This window comes from Haliotis cracherodii, unplaced genomic scaffold (genome assembly GCF_022045235.1).
Source record: "Haliotis cracherodii isolate W230 unplaced genomic scaffold, xgHalCrac1.p SCAF_8, whole genome shotgun sequence".
Taxonomy (NCBI): domain Eukaryota; kingdom Metazoa; phylum Mollusca; class Gastropoda; order Lepetellida; family Haliotidae; genus Haliotis; species Haliotis cracherodii.
In genome coordinates this window covers 35,608,966-35,630,152 of record NW_027266341.1, presented here as the reverse complement: position 1 = coordinate 35,630,152, position 21,187 = coordinate 35,608,966, and the positions used below count along the sequence as shown (strand labels likewise).

The window sequence follows — 21,187 nt, the reverse complement described above, 5'->3', positions numbered from 1 at the left end:
CCACAGAGCACCTGGCCACGGAGCACCTGGCCATGGAACACTTGGCCACAGAGCACCTCGCCCCAGGGCACCTTGCCCCAGAACACTTGGCCACAGAGCATCTCACCCTACAGCACCTGGCCACAGAGTATCTGGCCACAGAGCACCTGGACACAGAGCACTTGGCCACAGAGCACCTCACCCTAGAGCACCTGGCCACAGAGCACTTTGCCCCAGAGTACCTGGCCACAGAGCACCTCGCTTTACCTCACCTGTGTCAGGCTCCAAATCTCAATCTAGCTAAATAGCCTGATTCACGGGACAAGGATCAAGTAATTGCTATAAGCTATCCTACAAAGGATGAGGTAGGATAAGAGCCATTTAAGCCAACTTGAAATGTCAAATTATGCAAGGTGGAGAAACTTTGAAAAACTGGTTTGTTTTTCAATGCAGCACTCAGCTACATGACGGCGATATGTAAATAATCAAGTCCAGTGATTGACATTATGATCATCAATCTAACCATAAGAGAGACGATGACATGCAATCAACCAAGTCACAGAGCATGGCCACCCATTCCATTTTCTTGCTTCTTGAATGAAGTTCATTCTGAATGAAACCAACACAGGAGTTCATTGAACCCGAGGTAATTTAATTGTTAACATCCCTTATCATATACTGACATAACATGAACTATCAAATTATAAACAGTTTCATACTGATTATTTTCTCATTGTGCCAGTATTCATTATCTAAAAATATACAACTCACCTCAGCCTGATAACGTGTCTGCCAAGAACTATTATCTCCAAATCCCTAACAACAACTTGCTTGTAAACATACATACTTAATTACTCGTTGTACCAGGAGCTGTAATCATGTCAAGCGTTATCTGTTATCAACTGATGATTAGTCTCATGCCAGGTAGCACCGTGATTCTTGGCTAACACATGATACTATTCCCCTTACAGCATATTAATGACTTAACATAGATCTTAGCTGGGTGCATGAGTTGTATCAGTCCTGGGAGAATTACATAAATATGTTGCTATGAAACTAAGTATACTCATAAGTAAAGTGATGCATTTACTCTGCGACTAATTACTTCATTACTTTCTGAGAACTACATCAAAGACGCTGCTTGAAATTTAGTACAGGAGACACACTACCTTTCCATGCTTAATAACCTTATCATTTAGTTAATTTCCCTATTTTTTTCTCTGTTTGTAAACAAAACTGCAGGAAAATGAACAGATGGATAAAATTGTGATAACAGTTTAATTTCGTTGCTTTTTTTGTTTGTTTGATGTTTAAAGCTGCACTCAGCTATATTTCAGGTATATGACATTGGCCTGTCAATAAATGATTCTGTACCAGACAAAGTAGTGGACGATATTTAGAGCAACGCCCCATGGTGTCAGGATTCAGGAACAAGTAACAGGCCTCCTCACCAAAAGATCCATGCAGTCGCCTAAAACCAGTGTTCAAATAAAGGTCAAAATATTGAAACCACTATTCAAATGATGAGGCAAACATCATGTTATCACTGTCCACTTCCAAAAGTGGGTAAGTGAGTGAGTGGGTGGGTCTGAGTGAGTGAATATTCCAGCAATATCATGGCGGGGGGACACCAAAAATGGGTTTCACACATTGTACCCATGTCGGGAATCGAACCCAGGTCTTTGTCTTGACAAGCGAACGCTTTAAGCACTAGGCTACCTGACCGCCCCGGCAAACTTCAATAGAGTAGATGGTACAAATATTACAAGGGAGACAATCACTACTTTAGCCTGACCACATACACATACAGAGGGTGCAGAAGGGAGCACTGTCCCCTAACTTCATGTTAAAAATCAGATATCACCTACTTAAAACTTCATGATCGATAATAGTAGCATTAACGACAATCAGGAGCCCCTAAAGACATGTGTCGCTGTCTTAACGTGCTGTGTGTGTGGCGGCTGAGTTCACACTGACTAACAAGCCACACTGACAGTGTCAATGAAGAAAGTTTCGGTGGGGTGAAATAGAGTATAACATCGTGTTCAAGATTATTGCACCTATATAGCGACGTACATGCATGTGTGTGTGGCTGCTTGTACTAGTCCAGACTATTGCAGAATTTATAGTTGTAGCCCACTGAGATACCATGCCGAAGTTTAACATGAATACCTCATGCAGACACAGCATACTGACTCTTATCCGACCACAATCTCATTAAAATCAGATCTTATTTTTTGCTACCGCTAAACAAAGATCTTTTGCGAATTTTGACCGACCAATGAAATGACTGTCAAGAAATCAACATTAGTTAATCAGATGGCAGCTTTCTCGAGCTTTACGACACTAGTTTCAAACTGGCGACTACGCTTTGAAACATATTTTGATGTATTCTCGATTAAAGAAAATAAATATGATAAGAAGAACATTCTGGAACGGCTTATAGATGGCCTAGATTGTAATGTTGTTACACTGTCGTTCGGAATACCCCGTGTTTAATTTTTCGTGGTTGCATGATAAGAAAACACATTCCGACTGTCACTTTCATGATCTGGTAAGTGACGCTCTGATTGGTTGGATGAAAGGTCACACTGACGTGGCCCGTAATGGGATGTCCTCAGATCTTTGTTTAGCGATAGCGAGGACTAAGATCTGATTTAATGAGATTGAGCCGACCAGTCCTTGTTTAAGCCCCTGATGCCAAGAACCAGGCAGGGTAACAACGAGTACCATCTTTTAACATCTTGCGGTATGATTGGGCCAGGGATCGAACCCCCTACCTTCTGCCCTTTGGGCAGATGCTCTATCCACTAGACCACAGAGGTGGTCCAATGAAGGAAGGAAGCAACAACTTGTTCTAATTATTTTGCCATACAGTCGGGAAGGTGGAGGAAAATTTCATGCAGACCGACAGAAACGTTACCAGCCACGGCCAGGTGGGCAGGCAGTTATTTTGGATACTGATTTCTGTCAAACTACATTCCAAAGACTCACTCACAGTATCACATTCCTGACCAAACAAAACAGTGTACACTGTTTACATGTGGTATACAAGTGTATATCGCATGGTGTCTGGGTGTATACAAGTTGTATATTTCCTGTCTCTCTTGTAGTCGCCACCTGGTGGTGGAATGACGACACTGACAGAGTACTCAGGCCTCACAAACAGACTGAACAGTGCTGTTTACCTCAGTGGTGGGGGTTAGGGACTGACCCACCTGGTGATGGACAGGACAAACTGACAGAGTACTCAGACCGAGGGACAGACCGGACAGTGCTGTTTACCTCAGTGGTGGGGGTAAGGGACTGACCCACCTGGTGCTATAATGACTACACAGACAGAGTACTCAGACCGAGGGACAGACCGGACAGTGCTGTTTACCTCAGTGGTGGGTGTTAGGGACTGACCCACCTGGTGCTATAATGACTAAACAGACAGAGTACTCAGACCCTGGGACAGACCGGACAGTGCTGTTTACCTCAGTGGTGGGGGTTAGAGACTGACCCACCTGGCGATGGACACGACAAACTGACAGAGTACTCATCTATAATTTCCTATCCATGAGAGGAAATTAATCTGTGTAATCCCACTGTCTGAAATAATTGCATCAGCATTTTCAAGTTGAGTTCTCAGTATGCCATTTCAGCTTCTATCTACTGGTGAACTACTATCTATTATCTACTGATAGCTTCAGTTCCATGACGAAAGTAGTCCAACCCATCATGGAAGGAGTCCAATCAATTAGGAAGGAGTCCAACCCATGATGGAAGTCCATGAGTCCCTCCCATGACAGAAGTAGTCCAACCCATCATGGAAGGAGTCCAACCCATCATGGAAGGAGTCCAACCAATTAGGAAGGAGTCCAGCCCATGATGTGAAGTCCATGAGTCCATCCCATGATGGAAAAAGTCCAACCCATGATGGAAGTAGTCCAACCAATTAGGAAGGAGTCCAACCCATGACGTGAAGTCCATGAGTCCATCCCATGACCGAAGTAGTCCAACCCATCATGGAAGGAGTCCAACCCATGACGTGAGGAGTCCATCCCATGACGTGAAGTCCATGAGTCCATCCCATGACAGAAGTAGTCCAACCCATGACGGAAGTAGTCCAACCCATCAAGGAAGGAATCCAACCAATTAGGAAGGAGTCCAACCAGTTAGGAAGGAGTCCAACCAATGAGGGAGGAGTCCAACCAATGAGGGAGGAGTCCAATCGATGAGGGAGGAGTCCAATCGATGATGGGATAAATCCACCTTTCCAAATAACTGAGACTGGACTGACTGAAGGTTGTTTCTGTTGTGGCAGAGAATCATTAACCTAATCTCTTTTATTTCACATCTGTTTCACAAAATCCACAGGTGAATCTGTCAGGCTCCCACCGTACCAATATAATCTGCACATCAGTTAAGTTTTTCCCGAGCAATCCATTAGACATCCATGTACACCATTTTTTAATCTATTTCTGCTCTTTAATGGCTGGGCTAGTGGAGATGATGCCAAGCATATCCTTTACTGCGTCACAAAGATAATTTCTGGCTGTAACTCCATCTGTGATCCGTTATCCGTGACTGCAGCTTGGTAACTATCATCCATAATTCCCGAGTGTAGTATTGGTGGGTTTTTACACAATGTGGCAGCATGTAAAGTAAGCAATGTTTATGGTGTCAGACCAGGGCGCAATCTTTTCATCACTCAGTAGGTGCTAGCCAGATATTCCTGGAATACCCACGGGAAGAACTGAATGCATTGAATTGGGTCTTATGCCATCATCAGCAATAGCTGCATCACAGTAAACTGTTTAAGGGGATGGGACCATGAACCTGTACCACAAAATGATCTAAGCGCTAAGATCGTAATTCCCATATGTTAACACAGACTTACAACAGTTGTATCACTAAGAGCGCTTTGGACCAAAGTCACTGATCTTATGAGCAGCATTCACATATTGTGTGGGAAAGTCACAGATTGAGTCAGCACCAGTCACAGATAGTGTAATAACCAGTCACAGATAGTGTCAAAACCAGTGACAGATTGTGTGAGCACCAGTCACAGATGGTGTCAGCAACAGTCACAGATTGTGTCATAACCAGTCACAGATAGTGTCATAACCAGTCACAGATTGTGTCAGCAACAGTCACAGATTGTGTCAGCAACAGTCACAGGTTGTGTCAGCACCAGTCACAAAATGTGTGTCAAACAGTAACAGATTGCGTCAGCACTGACCACTCATCAGATTTTGAGAGCACGGCAGTGGTAAAGGTCCCCACCAGGAGATAACCCACAATGACTCAAGTTTCCTTGCAATATACAGACATATAGGAAACAAGCACTTGGCTGCAAGCCCAGACCAGTTTTGTTAATGTTAAAGGTATCCTAAGGGCTGGACGAATTTCAAACATTCAGACGTTCTTGGTTAATTTCCATCGCAGCATCCTCCCTTGGTGTCTTGACAACCACGACAAAATGACGCCAACCCAATATTCAGGTCAAGCTAACCTGCACTTGTGCATGATCTGTTCCAGGTTGGGGAACAGTATACTCACTATATCTGCAAGGAGCATGATGATTCCTCCTCTATTGCCAAAACATTTGTAATGTGGACATGGTAAGCCAATCTGTCTACATTGTGATGAGGTTGTTGTCTGGGCTGATCCTGCTGTGAGCAAGCACCTGCGGCAGCACCACCTCACAGAATCACCACAACACAGCAGCATCTAACAGCAAGATCAGCAAGATCATCCACCAGATTGGGCCCAGCTTCACAAAGCAATCTTAGCACTGTGGTTGCTACATCACATGTGTATCCTCTTTTCACATTTCTCAAACTAACCTTATTTTGTTTGTTTGTTGTTTAGCGCCACGGCTTTTACAGCTATATGATGGTAGTATGTAAACAATAAAGTCTGGACAAGGCAATCCAGAGATTGACATTATGAGCATCGATCTAAACAATTAACAGATTAAGATACAATGACATGCAATCAACCAAGTCACAGAGCATGGCCACCCATTCCATTTTCTTGCTTCTTGAATGAAGTTCATTCTGAATGAAACCAACACAGGAGTTCACTGAACCCTAAGCAATTTACTTGTTAACATCCCTTATCATATACTGACGTAACCATGGTAACATGAACTATCAAATTATATACAGTTTCATACTGAGTATTTTATCACTGTGCCAGCATTCATTATAAAAAAATATACAACTCACAATCAACAAACGCAACTTAGAGACCAATTCTAACCCGGAATTGCCACAAGACATCACTTGAGTATCGGGAGTATTTAAACGTGTGTTCCTTTTCACAATGTTCCGAGGCTTCTTCTTGCTACAAGCACAAAATGGCTGCTTGTTCAATTCACTGATGTGAACAGCCACAGTGCATGTGTCATGTGAGTCACATTCCACATTCTACTACAATCTCTTTTTAATGGAAATGGATAGTCTTTGACTTCAGCCCAAATCTAGTAAAAACTCTTTCAGTCTACTCAGGTTTGTAAATAAAATTCCACACAATAACATAAGATCTATAAGAGACAGATTTGGGCTAGTAGACTTCAAAATTTGGGCACAGACAGAATAGATTCTTCACTTGAACATTGTTTAACACAAAATACCTTTTTCCACAATGCAGTGTTCAGAAGGACCATCCTAAGTCTACATGGGTTCGATTCCCAACGTGGGTAAATTGTGTTAAGCCCATATCTGGAATAATGCTAGAAGCAGCATAAAACCATACTGACTCAATGACTCCGGTCTAGCAGTTCCTCTAGGCTGTAATATTGGTCCCCGCTCACACATTACTCACACTATGACAACACTTCATGTCATCATCTAGCCCTGAAGGTCAGTAGTTGTCCACAAAGAAGCTGTGTCTGTCATGCCTAGTGTACAATATTGTACTCCATGTGCCTTGTCACAGCAAGTCTCGTAGTGGATTATGCTGTGGGAAAAGCCTTCAGCTCAATCATTGTCAACTAGGCCAACTAATATCTGTTTTATCTCCAGTGGCTAGGGCTTATTGCAGCATTATGTAACATAAGTGGTACAATGATCAACTGGTCTGTTGTCTTGTGATAATACGTGGCATGAGATCACTGAGCCAGCTCCTCATAAAAAGAATTAATGATTAAAAGGTCGTATTTACAGCTTACTACACACAAAACAACTCATATTTCTCAGCACACACAAACTGTTTAAGCTGAGTTGATGGTACACATGCTGTTCAAATCCTGCAATTGACCGAAATCTGCAAGGCAGTTGACGAACCAAATGTTGATTTCATACGCGATTTTGATTGGACTAGGCAAAAACTTGATAATCCAGTTAAGATGTTAAGATATAATTCCATAATTCCATAATTCCAGCCAAGGGTGGAAACTAGACTTTTATAGTCAGTTAACTCTTGCCTCAGGAAGATGTCACTAAGCGTAAACACCCAGTTCATTTCGTTGCCTCTTACACCCAGCTTAGGTTGTGGGGGACCTAGTCCAACTCAGGGTCCCACAGGAGAGTTTTTCCAAAATCATTTTTGATGTTGATGTATGTGTAAAGAACGCACATTAGACTTGTTCCGTCTAAAAACATCAGAGATACAACTGTCGCTATCAAGGGAAGGAAATTAGTTCAAGTGCTCCAGGTGAAATTCGCAGATGCTCCATGGCCACAGGAATGCCGTCAGCAGGATTCAATAACCAGCAGCTGCGGAGTGTTCAGAAGCAGCTACACTTATTCCCTCTCAGAATTCACAACACATCCATCATACCTTTTCATCCAAAACTTGCAAATGTACATGTTCTGCACGCAAAACAGGCACCATCTCAAAACTAAAACCACATGTAGATGTGGCATTTGGAAATATTACACAAGACACAGGGCTGATCATATCACTTCCATAAAAACAAACCTACATCATCTTGAGACAATTTTATATTCAATTATTGTTTGTCTTGTAAAGCAATCTCACACATATGCTGTGTTCAGATTACCCTTGCCACACAAGGCATGATATAACTGGATGCAGGGCAACTCCATGACACCAAAGTTCTTTTTCATTGTTACTGGGTGATATTCACTTTGTCAATGATACAATCTTAGGAGACAAGGCCAAGGAGCCATTTATGAGGCCAGACAATATGTCCAGGCCACTGAGCATGCTGAGCCATGATATAACACTAGGCCAAGGGGCCGGACCAGGGAACCAGGTTATGAAACTAGGTCGAGGGGCAGACCACAAACCCAGGTAATTAGACTAGAAAATATATCCAGACCATGGACCCATGTTATAACACTAAGCCAAGGGGCCAGACCAGGGACCCAGGTTATAACACTAGGGCAAGTGGCCAGACCAGGGACCCAGGTTATAACACTAGGCCAAGGGGCCAGACCAGGGACCCAGGTTATAACACTAGGCCAAGGAGCCAGACCAGGGACCCAGGTTATAACACTAGGCCAAGGGGCCAGACCAAGGACCCAGGTTATAACACTAGGCCAAGGGGCCAGACCAGGGACCCAAGTTATAACACTAGGCCAAGGGGCCAGACCAGGGACCCAGGTTATAACACTAGGGCAAGTGGCCAGACCAGGGACCCAGGTTATAACACTAGGCCAAGGGGCCAGACCAGGGACCCAGGTTATAACACTAGGCCAAGGGGCCAGACCAGGGAACTAGGTTATAACACTAGGCCAAGTGGCCAGACCAGGGAACTAGGTTATGAGACGACATGAAGGAGTCGGCATGTTCCATCAGTCCAAGCACCTGTCTGCCACCTCCTCCAGTTTACCTGGGCCAGTACACTTGTGATTCAAGTGTGCGTAACCTGAGTATTACTTGGCATTGGTGTCAGGAGTTATCACACCTGTATCCCCAAATACACATGTACAGATACAGCTCCACAGCCCCCACAGAGCCCTCCCTTCTCTGTGACTGGGGGTGTGTGTGTGTCTGTGCTATCAGGGAGGAGATAAACTAAATAACACCTCCTTTGACTACTTTAGCTTCCAGCACATGGAAATGCTTTTCTTCCAAACACCATGCAGTAGACCAAATAAAATCTACAACTTTCTGAGTGTCAGCAAGTGATTGCTATCAGAAACAATTATTGCTGTCCCCAAATAGAAAATATATAAAAAAAAAATTCACAAATTTTATCAGAATACAGTAAAAGAAGTTTATAACCAATGAACTGAAGGTTATTACAAACTTAATTTTTGGTCAGGGCCATTTGCTGTATAAATGTTTATAACCAATGAACTGAGGGTTATTACAAACTTAATTTTTTGGTCAGGGCCATTTGCTGTATAAATGTTTTATGCATGCTTATACCGAGCTACTATTACAAACTTAAATTAGTGGTCCATTTGAGTTTGTTATAGCCATAGTTTACTGTAAATAAATTGCAAGTGATTCCATTTGATTGGTTAAACAAGCAAAATATTTTGTGTTCAGGTTCCCATAAACAAGAGGAATTGGGCCACACCTATTAGCAGCCAACTGTTTCCTGATTGGCTAAAAATAGGGTTGAAGGAGCTAACAATGGGTTCCACTATAACACTGAATAATGTCACTGATTTCATTTTGTTGTGTACAGTATCTTTTTGTTCATGACTAAATAAGGAGTCAGTGAAGTTACTATGGCTGACTTATCTAATTACAAGACAACCTCCATAGACACACACAAAAATATTGGCCAATCCTTAATTTGACATCAATTGTAAAGCTTAGAACTTTCTTGATGAATATTGGCCAAAATATATTGTGTGAATTGGCCATGAGACCAATTGAACCAGAGACCAAGCATCTGTTTGTTTGTTTTGTTTGTTTTTTAATGCTGCACTCAGCAATATTCCAACTAGATCACAGCAGTCTGTAAATTATAGTGTCTGGACCAGGCAATCCAGTGATGGACATCATGAGCATCTGTCTACGGAATTTGAATATGATGACTGCATCAACCAAGTCAGTGAGCTTGACCCGATCCCATTTGTTGCGTCTTACGACTAGCATAGTTGCCTTTTACAGCAAGATTGGGTTGCTGAAGACCTATTCTATACCGGATCTTCATGGGAACCAGAGACCTACACCTGTACCAGCATCTGTACAAATCTCAGCACCGAAAGGACAAAGCAGCTGAAAGTCAATCGTCCATAACTCATCTCTGTCTTCACTGATACAACAGCTTCCCAAGTTCACGTGAGTTATCACAACCAGTATGGGTGCTCCCTTCCAGCCAGCACTGTGCCAGAGAGATAGCCAGCACACAGCCACACAGCCCTGTGTCATGAGTCTTGGATGGTTGCTGCCTTGATTAGAAGCTGTATATAACTTGGCTCAGACTCTAATGTAGGACTGAACTGTTTGCTGTAAACTTTGACTGGAGTTTGGTTTTACGCCGCTTTTCGCAATATTCCAGCCATCTCACAGCGGGGGACACCAGAAATGGGCTTCACACATTGTAACCATGTCGGGAATCGAACCCGGGTCTTGGGCGTGACGAGCGAACGCTTTAACCACTAGGCTACCCGACCGCCCCACTATTTGAAGAACACCAATGGCATCTCAAAGACTCTATTTGAAGAAAGTGCCAATGCTCCACGATACATGATGCACTAATACTTAGTAACCTTACCATTTCATGCATGATGTTCATGATGCCAGTGTTACAACTAGAACCAGTCCTTGAAGTCCAACCTCACCTCATGATGACAGAGGTACCCATGACTAGTACATATCATAACGCTTACCAAAAAGTATATTGAAGCATTTCCTACTTATCATCAAAAGATCTTGTGTCAGCACATGAATTGTCAATGTCCAGTTGGAACAAATAATAATTTTGTTTGTTTGTTTGTTGTTTAACGCCGCACTGCGGTCTGTGATTAATCGAGTCTGGACCAGACAATCCAGTGATTGATATCATTAGCATCGATCCACACAATACGAAAACATGTATCAACCTAGTCACCAAGCCTGACCACCTGATCCCGTTAGTCGCCTCTTATGACAAGCATAGTTGCCTTTTACGACAACCATAATCACCTTTTACGGCAAGCTTGCATTGCTGAAGACCTATTCTACCTCAGATCTTCACAGATTTAATAAACATTAAACAATAAACAATAGACATGATTAAGGAATGTGCATACCACCCTTCAGTCATTTCCCAGTTAATCAGAGAAACATCTTGTAGAAAGTCAAATACACCCCAATGGATATTTCAATCATCCCGATGATAAACACATCCAACACCCGATAGGAATTGTTCCCATCCTTGTGGCCCCAGGACCCAGATAATGAACTAGAGGTACACATACACACAATCTCCCTGGCTGAGGAGCATGCAGCATTGACAAGGGGGAGGGACAAACATATCATGTAATATGTTCAACATGCGATTGTGGGCTTCGTTGCCAAAGGTGCTTCAGTGTTATCAGGAGAAACATATCCTTGACTGAAATAGACCTATCTTCCTACATTTGTATTTGATGATATTGTGATGTTTTTCTACCATGTTAGTTTCGTTAGGCTGCAAACATGTATCACTGAATTTTTTTATTTGAGGTGAGGGGAAAAAGAGTGTGTGTGTGCATGCTTTATTAGGCATGTGGGTGTGTTTATGAGCATGGGTAATTTGGGTAATCTGAGTAATTTGGAAGTCTGTAGGTCTTAAAAAACGACCACAAAAATAATAATAAAACAAGAGTTGAAAGAGGTGTCAGACGTTTCTGTAAACAAGTTTAAAGTTGCCTTAAAGTCAGTCAACACAGATACGTTGACAACCCAACAGAGGCTTTGGCTGATAACTGTTCCAGTCATTGATGGAATCAGGTCAGACATGGTAAATTCAGACATTTGTCAGAGAGATTGCTTGTACAAGTTGACATCAAACACAATCCTGACTTGATAACGTTTCATGTAGACATCTAACTTTTGTATGTTTCAGAAAAACTAATCAGAAGAGAGAATCTTCCCAGGAACAGTCTCGGGGGGAGCTGTTTGACATTTTCCCAAAAAAATAAATATATTTATTGTGGGCATAATAATAAAAACAAGGCAAAAAGTGAGCAGGGCTCCCTAATACCTCGACCTCGACTCCAACATATTTCTAAGTTCAAAACATTAGTAAAAACATATATTTAAAAAAATATACATGTCAAAATCAAACTTTACATGAGCCTCTTCTATTAGTATGGAAACTCTTTGCTAAATTTGACAAGAATCCATGAAGTAGTTTTCAATTTATAGGTCGCAGAAATGTTGAGGTAAAAAAATCAAAATTCAAAACATGAAAAGAATCTTATTTTTTTCAGAAACCAAACCTCTTCTGCACCTGTTCTATCAGTATGGAAACTGTTTTAGGTCACAAAGATGTTGAAGTAAAACAATTCCAAGAAAAAAAAGCTGTATTTTTCTCTGAAATTCCAAATATTGAAAACAAACTTCTATTGCAAAGCCTGCTATTGGTATAGAAAGTGTTCACCAAGTTTGATATGAATCTATCAAAAGTAGTTTTCAAGTCATAGATCGCACACAAAAATGTCCTCGGTAGGATGGATGGATGGAATTCCTTTGTTTAATTTCTTAATTTTGTCTTTTTTAATTTTTAATTTTTCACTCTTTGTACTATTTTTTTCACCCTGGCATTTGTTTGTCTGTATTGAGCTCCTGCCCAGGGTCTACTTTTTCCGCAGATACCAAATTGTAAGGGGTTTTCAACACTGGTCTTAGAGTATAAGGAGTTACTCATAGACAGTTCAAAATCACAGTTCAAATGGCTATAAACATGATAAAGTCATCATTTTTGGTAATTTTAAATTTATGTTAATCAGTTAATGATACTGTTGAATGCACATTTCCAAGAGCTTATATATATGGCTATCACACATGGTATGGTTTCAAAAAGGGGTCACATGATCAGCCCCAAATGCATTATGGGTGGAAATTATGTTTGAACCCAGTTTGGACATGCAATTTCAGTCAGTGGCTGCCATTCTCCAAAGGACACACTTCGAGATCATGAACAGCCAATGGCACTGCACTGTGGAAACTCGCATAGCAACAATAACAAAACTATCTCCCTATCTGAAGTTATTTGGCACCCATCTTTACAGCCTGTGTATGAGTATATGTTACATTGCATTCAGAAAGCGTAACTCATCACGGAACAAAACATAATTGCAGTGACATATATAGTTTAAACCGTCACAGAGCAAGACACAACTTCCTCCGTCTGTGTGATGATCACAATAACAGAACAAGACACAACCTCGGCATTCTGTGTGATGATCAAAATAACAGAAGAAGACACAACCTTGGCCATGTGTGAGATGATCAAAGTAACAGAACAAGACACAACCTCAGCATTCTGTGCAATGATTAAAGTAACAAGGAACAAGACACAACCTCGGCATTCTGTGTGATGATCAAAGTAACAGAACAAGAAACAACCTTGGCATTCTGTGTGATGATCAAAGTAACAGAACAAGACACAACCTCAGCATTCTGTGTGATGATCAAAGTAACAGAACAAGAAACAACCTTGGCATTCTGTGTGATGATCAAAGTAACAGAACAAGACACAACCTCAGCATTCTGTGCAATGATTAAAGTAACAAGGAACAAGACACAACCTCGGCATTCTGTGTGATGATCAAAGTAACAGAACAAGAAACAACCTTGGCATTCTGTGTGATGATCAAAGTAACAGAACAAGACACAACCTCAGCATTCTGTGTGATGATCAAAGTAACAGAACAAGAAACAACCTTGGCATTCTGTGTGATGATCAAAGTAACAGAACAAGACACAACCTTGGCATTCTGTGTGATGATCAAAGTAACAGAACAAGACACAACCTCGGCATTCTGTGTGATGATCAAAGTAACACGGAACAAGACACAACCTTGGCATTCTGTGTGATGATCAAAGTAACAGAACAAGACACAACCTTGGCATTCTGTGTGATGATCAAAGTAACAGAACAAGACACAACCTTGGCATTCTGTGTGATGATCAAAGTAACAGAACAAGAAACAACCTTGGCCATCTGTGTGATGATCAAAGTAACAGAACAAGACACAACCTCGGCATTCTGTGCAATGATCAAAGTAACACGGAACAAGACACAACCTTGGCATTCTGTGTGATGATCAAAGTAACAGAACAAGACACAACCTCGGCATTCTGTGCAATGATAAACATAACACGTCTTTCAATGTATCCAGATCACTTACACCCTCACAGAACAAGACATAAACAACCAACTCTAACACTGTGCTGTGCTCTTCAATCTGTCACCTTTAGCCTTCCAACATCTTTCAAACACCTCCAAGTAAAATATGAGTCAAATGTACACAGACATATAGAATACTAAACGGGCTCCCCTGTGATACCAATTTTATGGTATCTGACGAGCGAAAGAGAGTCAGATACCACAACTATTCACGAGTTTCATAAAATTGGTTTTACACGGGAGCGAGTTTAGTATATTATTTATTACTTGCCATTTATAACATTTTTAGAATTATACTGTTGAGCATGTTGAGTGTGAATAGGCTGACACCTATACGATCCACGGCATAATCCAATTGACTTTAACAGAATAATACTTCAAACACGTCAAAAGTGTAAACTCACATACTTAGACTAACGACTTACAGTCGTTGTGCTACAATACGATCGCTTTGTGGAACGGGGCCTTGCACCTCAAAGTTTACAATCACGTCACAGTACCCACTGACATAATTTGTAGCATTTTGTTGCAAGATCCATCGGCGAAACAATTCCATGGGACATCAGCCTAGCAACAAGGTTGCTGGGGTCATCAAGTGTGCATAAGCTCCTCTCAGTGATCTATCATCTCCACACGCAATGTCGGTGAATAAGCCAAGGGATGTTGAGAGCTTTCAATATTTGTTCGTGAAACGTGTTCGGAGAGTACATAAGCACACATTTTGGTATTACACAATGTGTAATACAGCTGTATGTTCATTAAACGAGTGATCTCTTCATGGGCGAGTAATAACATATTCTTTCTGCACATTATACATACATGTAAAGGAAAACATTTTTCTAATTTCTTACACCATGAACATTGCAATGAAGAAAGCCTGAAATGATGCAGGTCTCAGACATTTACTACTTTGTGAAACAAAAATGATAGGTTCCTGATGTGCCCAAGGGATGCAACTCTGCACAGTGAATCATGATGCCCAAGCCTGCCCTTGTTCCCCAGGTACTAGAAGAAAGCACTACATTGGAATATTTTATGATATATATTGCTTAATTTCCTTATAATATCTTATGTTATTTGTCCCCTTATATTTTTTCCGAGATTAACTTTATAATTATTCAAATAATACTCACACCATATTTGATTCACACTTGACCCCTCAAACAAGACTACAGATTCTGATGTTTTCCATTGTTTCCAATGCAATCAACAAAATACACATATTTACTCCTTTCTTGCCATAGACAAGACCTAATGTCAAAGAGGCCATCTTCTGGTCATTCATAACCTTAGACTTCCATCTAGTTTCTGAAATGAACATTTTTTACAGATAAAAAGCCCAGAGACTCTCTTCATACTGCAGTAATCTAGACTTGCCCACTATTATCATGATTATAGACTTGCATGGTCTGTATTGTATACATTTGTTTCAGGGTCTGTATGACAGATTAACCTATAAGGCCCCCGTTATTTCAGCTTCCCACACAAGATCATCCTACCATCCTACCATCCTACCATCATCACCAGCTGCAGTGTTCTCTCTCAATAGCTAACGTCTTCCCCATGAAAATAAACAGTGACATCTGAACTTTTTATAACCAACAAAGGTTACCCTGGATGTTAGGAAACTTCCACCATGTGTACATTTCCAATGACTTCCACAAATACCTGGACAATTCCACAACTTCCTCATACACTTCAATCAAAGGATGTCAGCACTGATGTGGAATTGCTTCCAAACTTAAATCAACTATTGTAGTTTGGCAAGAAATTGGACTGATTCCGATCTTTTGACAAGTTGTTATTAGAAGATATTTGTTGGCAGGGTTAGAAATCTAAGAACATAAGTAAAGAAAACAGGAACAGTCTGTGCCAAAGACTTTTGAGCATGTTGAGTCCACTAGCCCAAACTTGACTCCGAGCGTCAGTTTCAGTACATTTTACTGTGATCATATGGAGCTGATCTTACTGGACTGACCAGAATTCTACTAGATTGGGGCTCCCTCACTTGGGTGCCAATTTGTTAATTGTATCTGTTTCAGTAACAATAGAGGACATGGCACCAAACATGAAGATCCGGATAGAGGATAGGTCTTCAGCACCCCATGCTTGCTGTAAGAGGCGACTAACGGGATCAGGTGGTCAGGCTCGCTGACTTGGTTGATGCACGTCATTGTATCCCAATTGCGTAGATCTATGCTCATGATGTCAATCACTGGATTGTCTGGTCAGGACTCGATTATTTAGAGACTGCCATCATAAGATCTATGCTCATGATGTCAATCACTGGATTGTCTGGTCAGGACTCGATTATTTAGAGACTGCCATCATATAGCTTAAACATTGATGAGTGCATCATTAAACAACAAACAAACAAAATAAAAACTCGAAACGCATCAGCTGAGTCTTCGATGTCCTACCTTTCTTGGCTATGGCCCCTGTACTGTTGTAGAGGCTGTCGCTGCCACGCACTGACACTTCTCCATCTTTGACCAGCTCGTTCCACAGGCGACTTAGACCTTCACGACTGAAGGCACTCTGAAAACACACACAGGAAACATGACATGACTGATGACAGTCTGGACAGAAATATGTCATAAGTCTTCATCAAAGAGATCTAGTGGTAGAAACTAACATTTTTAGTCCACTAGTCCTTAAAATGATAACATATAGCAAAACCATTCAAATGGTAAATTTCTACTACTCCACAAGATTGGGCAGTTTGGCAACAGACGATAGGACTAGTGCCCATAACGCTGAGATCAGGAACAATTTCTACCCGTGAAGACCTGGGATAGAATAGGTCTTCAGCAACCCATGCTTGTCGTAGAGGTGACTAATGGGATCAGGTGGTCAGGCTCGCTGACTAGGTTGATGCATGTCTTGGTATGGATAGATGCTCATTATATCAATCACTGGCTTGTCTGGTCCAGACCACTGTCATATAGCTGGAATATTGCTGAGTGTGGCGTTAAACAACAAACAAACAAAACACTGAACAATGTAGCTTTATCTCAAAATGTCTAAACATAACACATTCATACAAACTCAAACATGAATACACAGGTTCAAACTCAAACATCAACAAACAGGCTGTTTTCTTTATTCAAAGCATTAATTGTTTATTGTTAAGCAAGTTTATCTCTGCAGCCGTTGTAATATGCAGCTACCAGCCAATTTGTCTGGCATCAAAACACGGCTGTGTACTCGCGAGCAGATGACCAAGGACTTCGCTGATCACTGTGTCGGATTAATGAGATTGATTAATGAGTGATTTCGGTAATTCGTTGCAAATTAGGTGTGTCGGAATCGGAGTGCGAGACCGTCGGATTAATGGGTCTAAATAGCACTGATTTAATCGGTTCCCAACATTAGTGTTGGATAAAGCCAATGAGACTTGACTGTATTGTACAAAATGTTAGCAAATACAATGTGAGATATATCTATTATGTTTTATATTAATCATGTTTTTGTGTATTTTGTTGCTGAGATGTTCAAAGAAACAATTCTCTCAAGATAATGAAGTCTATCTTATCTTATCTTTATTACATCTGCAACAGTTGTTTCCAAAACTGTATCTTTTTGTATGTATTCCCAGAAATAAAACCGGCATTCCTGTGGTTATCTGTGGCAAGAATACTGCTTCCACCACACGCTGCAGTCACTCAGAGAGACAAGGGGAACAACTGTCACTAATAGACAGAACCCAGTCAGGTTATAAGCTCAGTGATTCCTGATACTCCATGTACCATACATAATTGTGGCAATCAGGGGATTGCCAATACCATTCCCCAGTAATACATCGGGATTATCACTGCATGGTTCACAGACTTACTGAGCAAGGCAAGGATAATAGTGCATATGTGGCTTCTCTGAGCCCGCCTCACATGTTGTGTTAGAGGCATGGGTGGGGTCGTCTCTAGTCTCTGAACATTTTTTACAGATAAAAACAGTCGTTTTATTATAGTTATGAAATATAATAAAAAGGAGCCCAGAGACTATCTTCATACTGCAGTAATCTAGATTGCCCACTATTATAGACTTGCATGTCAACAGTTGTTTCCAAAACTGGGGTAAAGATTATAACACCTCTTGTGTTTGTCATGTGCACTTTAGGCTTTTATGAACCAATGAGAAAACATCATTTTAATACCCGAGGCGACTAGGTCTTTCCTCACAATACAGAGATTGTACCGTTCAGGTCAGTGTTGGTGGAATTGTCCCAAAAGAAAAAGGAGGGTCATCATGTAATTTTTCACTAAAAGGCCAGAAATATAATAAGCCTACTTTATTTTTTGGGCCAAACATACTTAACCCAATCTTAGTTGACTCTGACAAGCATGAGGTACTGAAGGGTCTTTTATGATCTGGAATCCCCATATGCCGACATCAATATCTACTAAAAACGATGCCAAGTTGAAGCAAGAAGATAAAAAAAAATTGGCAATGAATGGCAATATTAATAATGTTACCTCAAAGCATTAAGCCCAATGCCTAGATACACTTCTTGATAAACCTCTTCATACCATTATCCTTGAATCAGAAAATATACTTTCACATAAACCTAATTTGATTGCTTTCATTTTTCTGTATCAAGATGAAGTGGAGAACAGTCAGTTGAATGTCCCTGCTATCACTATCAGTCCAACTGCCAGCTCTCACTACAGTGTTTATGTAGCCCAAACATTGCAGGAAGATCGTTTACTCAAATAACTGCCGCCTTTCTCATGAACACACACAACAATTCCTACTGCACCCCCTATGCATTTAACAGTCTAAATATACAGCAGGCGTTTCAAACTTCCCCTCCATTTGTTTATATCCAGCAATTAGCAGAAAATGGGTTGTGGAGTGATCAGAATGGCTGGCATGTCGAGAACTAGCGGAGAGTCTCTACAGCCACGATGAATGTTGTGCTGAAATGGACTTCAGTTTCTATCTATGGCATTGATGATGGATGAACAGAAAAACATGAAGTCATTAAGCGATGATGATGTGAGGTCTATGTTCGTAACCTGAACACGGAATAGGTTCTGTGAATTTTGCTACATTCTCCAGGGAAACATGGTAAAAGTAGAGTCATGATGCTCTGTAGTTCACCGGCAGTGGAGTGAGTATGGTTTTACGCCGCTTTTACCAATATTCCAGCAATATCACGGCGGTGGACACCACAAATTGGCTTCACACATGTCGGGAATCGAACCCGGGTCTTCGGCTTGACGAGCGAAAGCTTAAACCACTAGGCTATTGAACAAGAAAAAGTCTTTTATTGATCGTTGGTCACAGTGGGTTTATTACTACCAAACAACACGATCAGTAATTATTAGTACTGCATGTCAAAGAACGTGTTTTTACAATGAATTTAAATTGTAAGAATATTATTCCATGAACACTACACATGATTGGTTTCATGTTGATGGTGAATTTGTGTGGTTTTTTTTGAGGGGGCAGTTTCCATTACTTTGTATTAGAATTCAATTAGAGCAATTGAGACCTGTTCTCACTTAAGCCCATTTTATGCAAACTCACCTAAAGAAAGTCATAAATAAATCTGAATATACATGGAAACTTTCTTTTTGACGAAAAGACAACAGTAGCCGTGAATCATTAAAGCGCATACGGACGACACCAGTACAGAAGGCATGCAGAAGCATTTATAATGCATTTCAGTGGCCAAGTATGTGAAAAAACATGTTCAGTTTTGTTTGATTGTCTTTTAGTTTGTTGTTTAACGCTGCACTCAGCTATATGACGGAGGTCTGTAAATAATCGAGTCTGGACCAGACAATCCAGTGATTGATATCATGAGCATCGAGCCATGCAATTGGGATACGAAGACATGCATCAACCAAGTCATCAAGCCTGACCATGCGATCCCGGGGACCTCTTAAAACAAGCATGTGTTGCTGAAGACCTATTCTAACCCGGATTTTCAAGGGTGCCATATTCTATAGTTGGAATTAAAATTCTTCATTTTCAAGATGCCACCATGACAGGTAAATTGCTGAACAAAAAACACTTTTCTCATCACTGAAACTGTATGGTTAACTGATCAATCATCAAGGTCAATGTCCATAGGCGATTTTGATTTTGTCGTCAGTCAATTTTGAACATACTGAACATTATTTCAGTTATTTCACAAGTCACAGACATTTACAACTTTTGGAAAACACATGTATATTGTCCAGGTAGAGCAAGGATTCTAATCTCGGATTCTAGTCCACAATCAGCAGATCCTGGAACCAGAAAGGTGCATAACTCTAAACAGGAACTTGCAGCACCATAAACCACTTGTTAGTGCCTCCATTGCTATAAGAGGCCCTACTGCTTACAGTCTGATTAATACCCATTCTTCACAACAAGAAGAAGGGAAACTATTTATAACTAACCAATCAATTAACATAACAGCACCAACGATATACAAGACACATGTTGTCAATTCGTCATGTTTGCACATGTACCCTTGCTGGCTGATGTCCCCACTGCGTACAGTGATTGGCGCCTCCATGCCAAATACTGCCATGCAACACTGCATACCGATGTCCCTTGTCGTCAGCGATTGGCTATGCTGTCAACAACCAGCCTGTTCTTGGCATCACATGACAGACACATGTTCTCCATACATATGAAGGCATCGATGGCAATGGCATTGGCAGACATTAATGTTATGTCAGTGGTTACATCTCTCAGCTGTGTCGACTGACTACATTATGTTGACTGTCATAAGATGGTTACATGATAAATTGCAAAGAACAACGAAGAACAAGTTTATTTCACGATAAAACATTGTTCTTTCATGACGACATTTCTGAAGATTCGAACATACGCTTGCAATTTGATGACATCGTAAATTGGATGATGCTATTGTTGAGTTGGTAATGAGCTGTTCCACTCAGTACATTAGTACCCAGTTCTTATACATGTCACAACTTTGATGTTTGTGAAAATATTCATGGTCTTCTCGACATT

The 21,187-nt window shown here is 40.9% G+C and overlaps 1 protein-coding gene across 1 annotated transcript in view; it reads right to left on the bottom strand.

The window, feature by feature from the left end:
- The window catches only part of LOC139449611 (E3 ubiquitin-protein ligase HERC2-like), a 147,877-nt gene that overhangs the window by 96,978 nt on the left and 29,712 nt on the right, over window positions 1-21,187 (bottom strand). Inside the window, exon 3 of the mRNA XM_071231085.1 lies at window positions 16,639-16,756. Coding sequence (XP_071087186.1) covers window positions 16,639-16,756 — 118 coding nt within the window. The remainder of the gene's footprint in view (window positions 1-16,638; window positions 16,757-21,187) is intronic.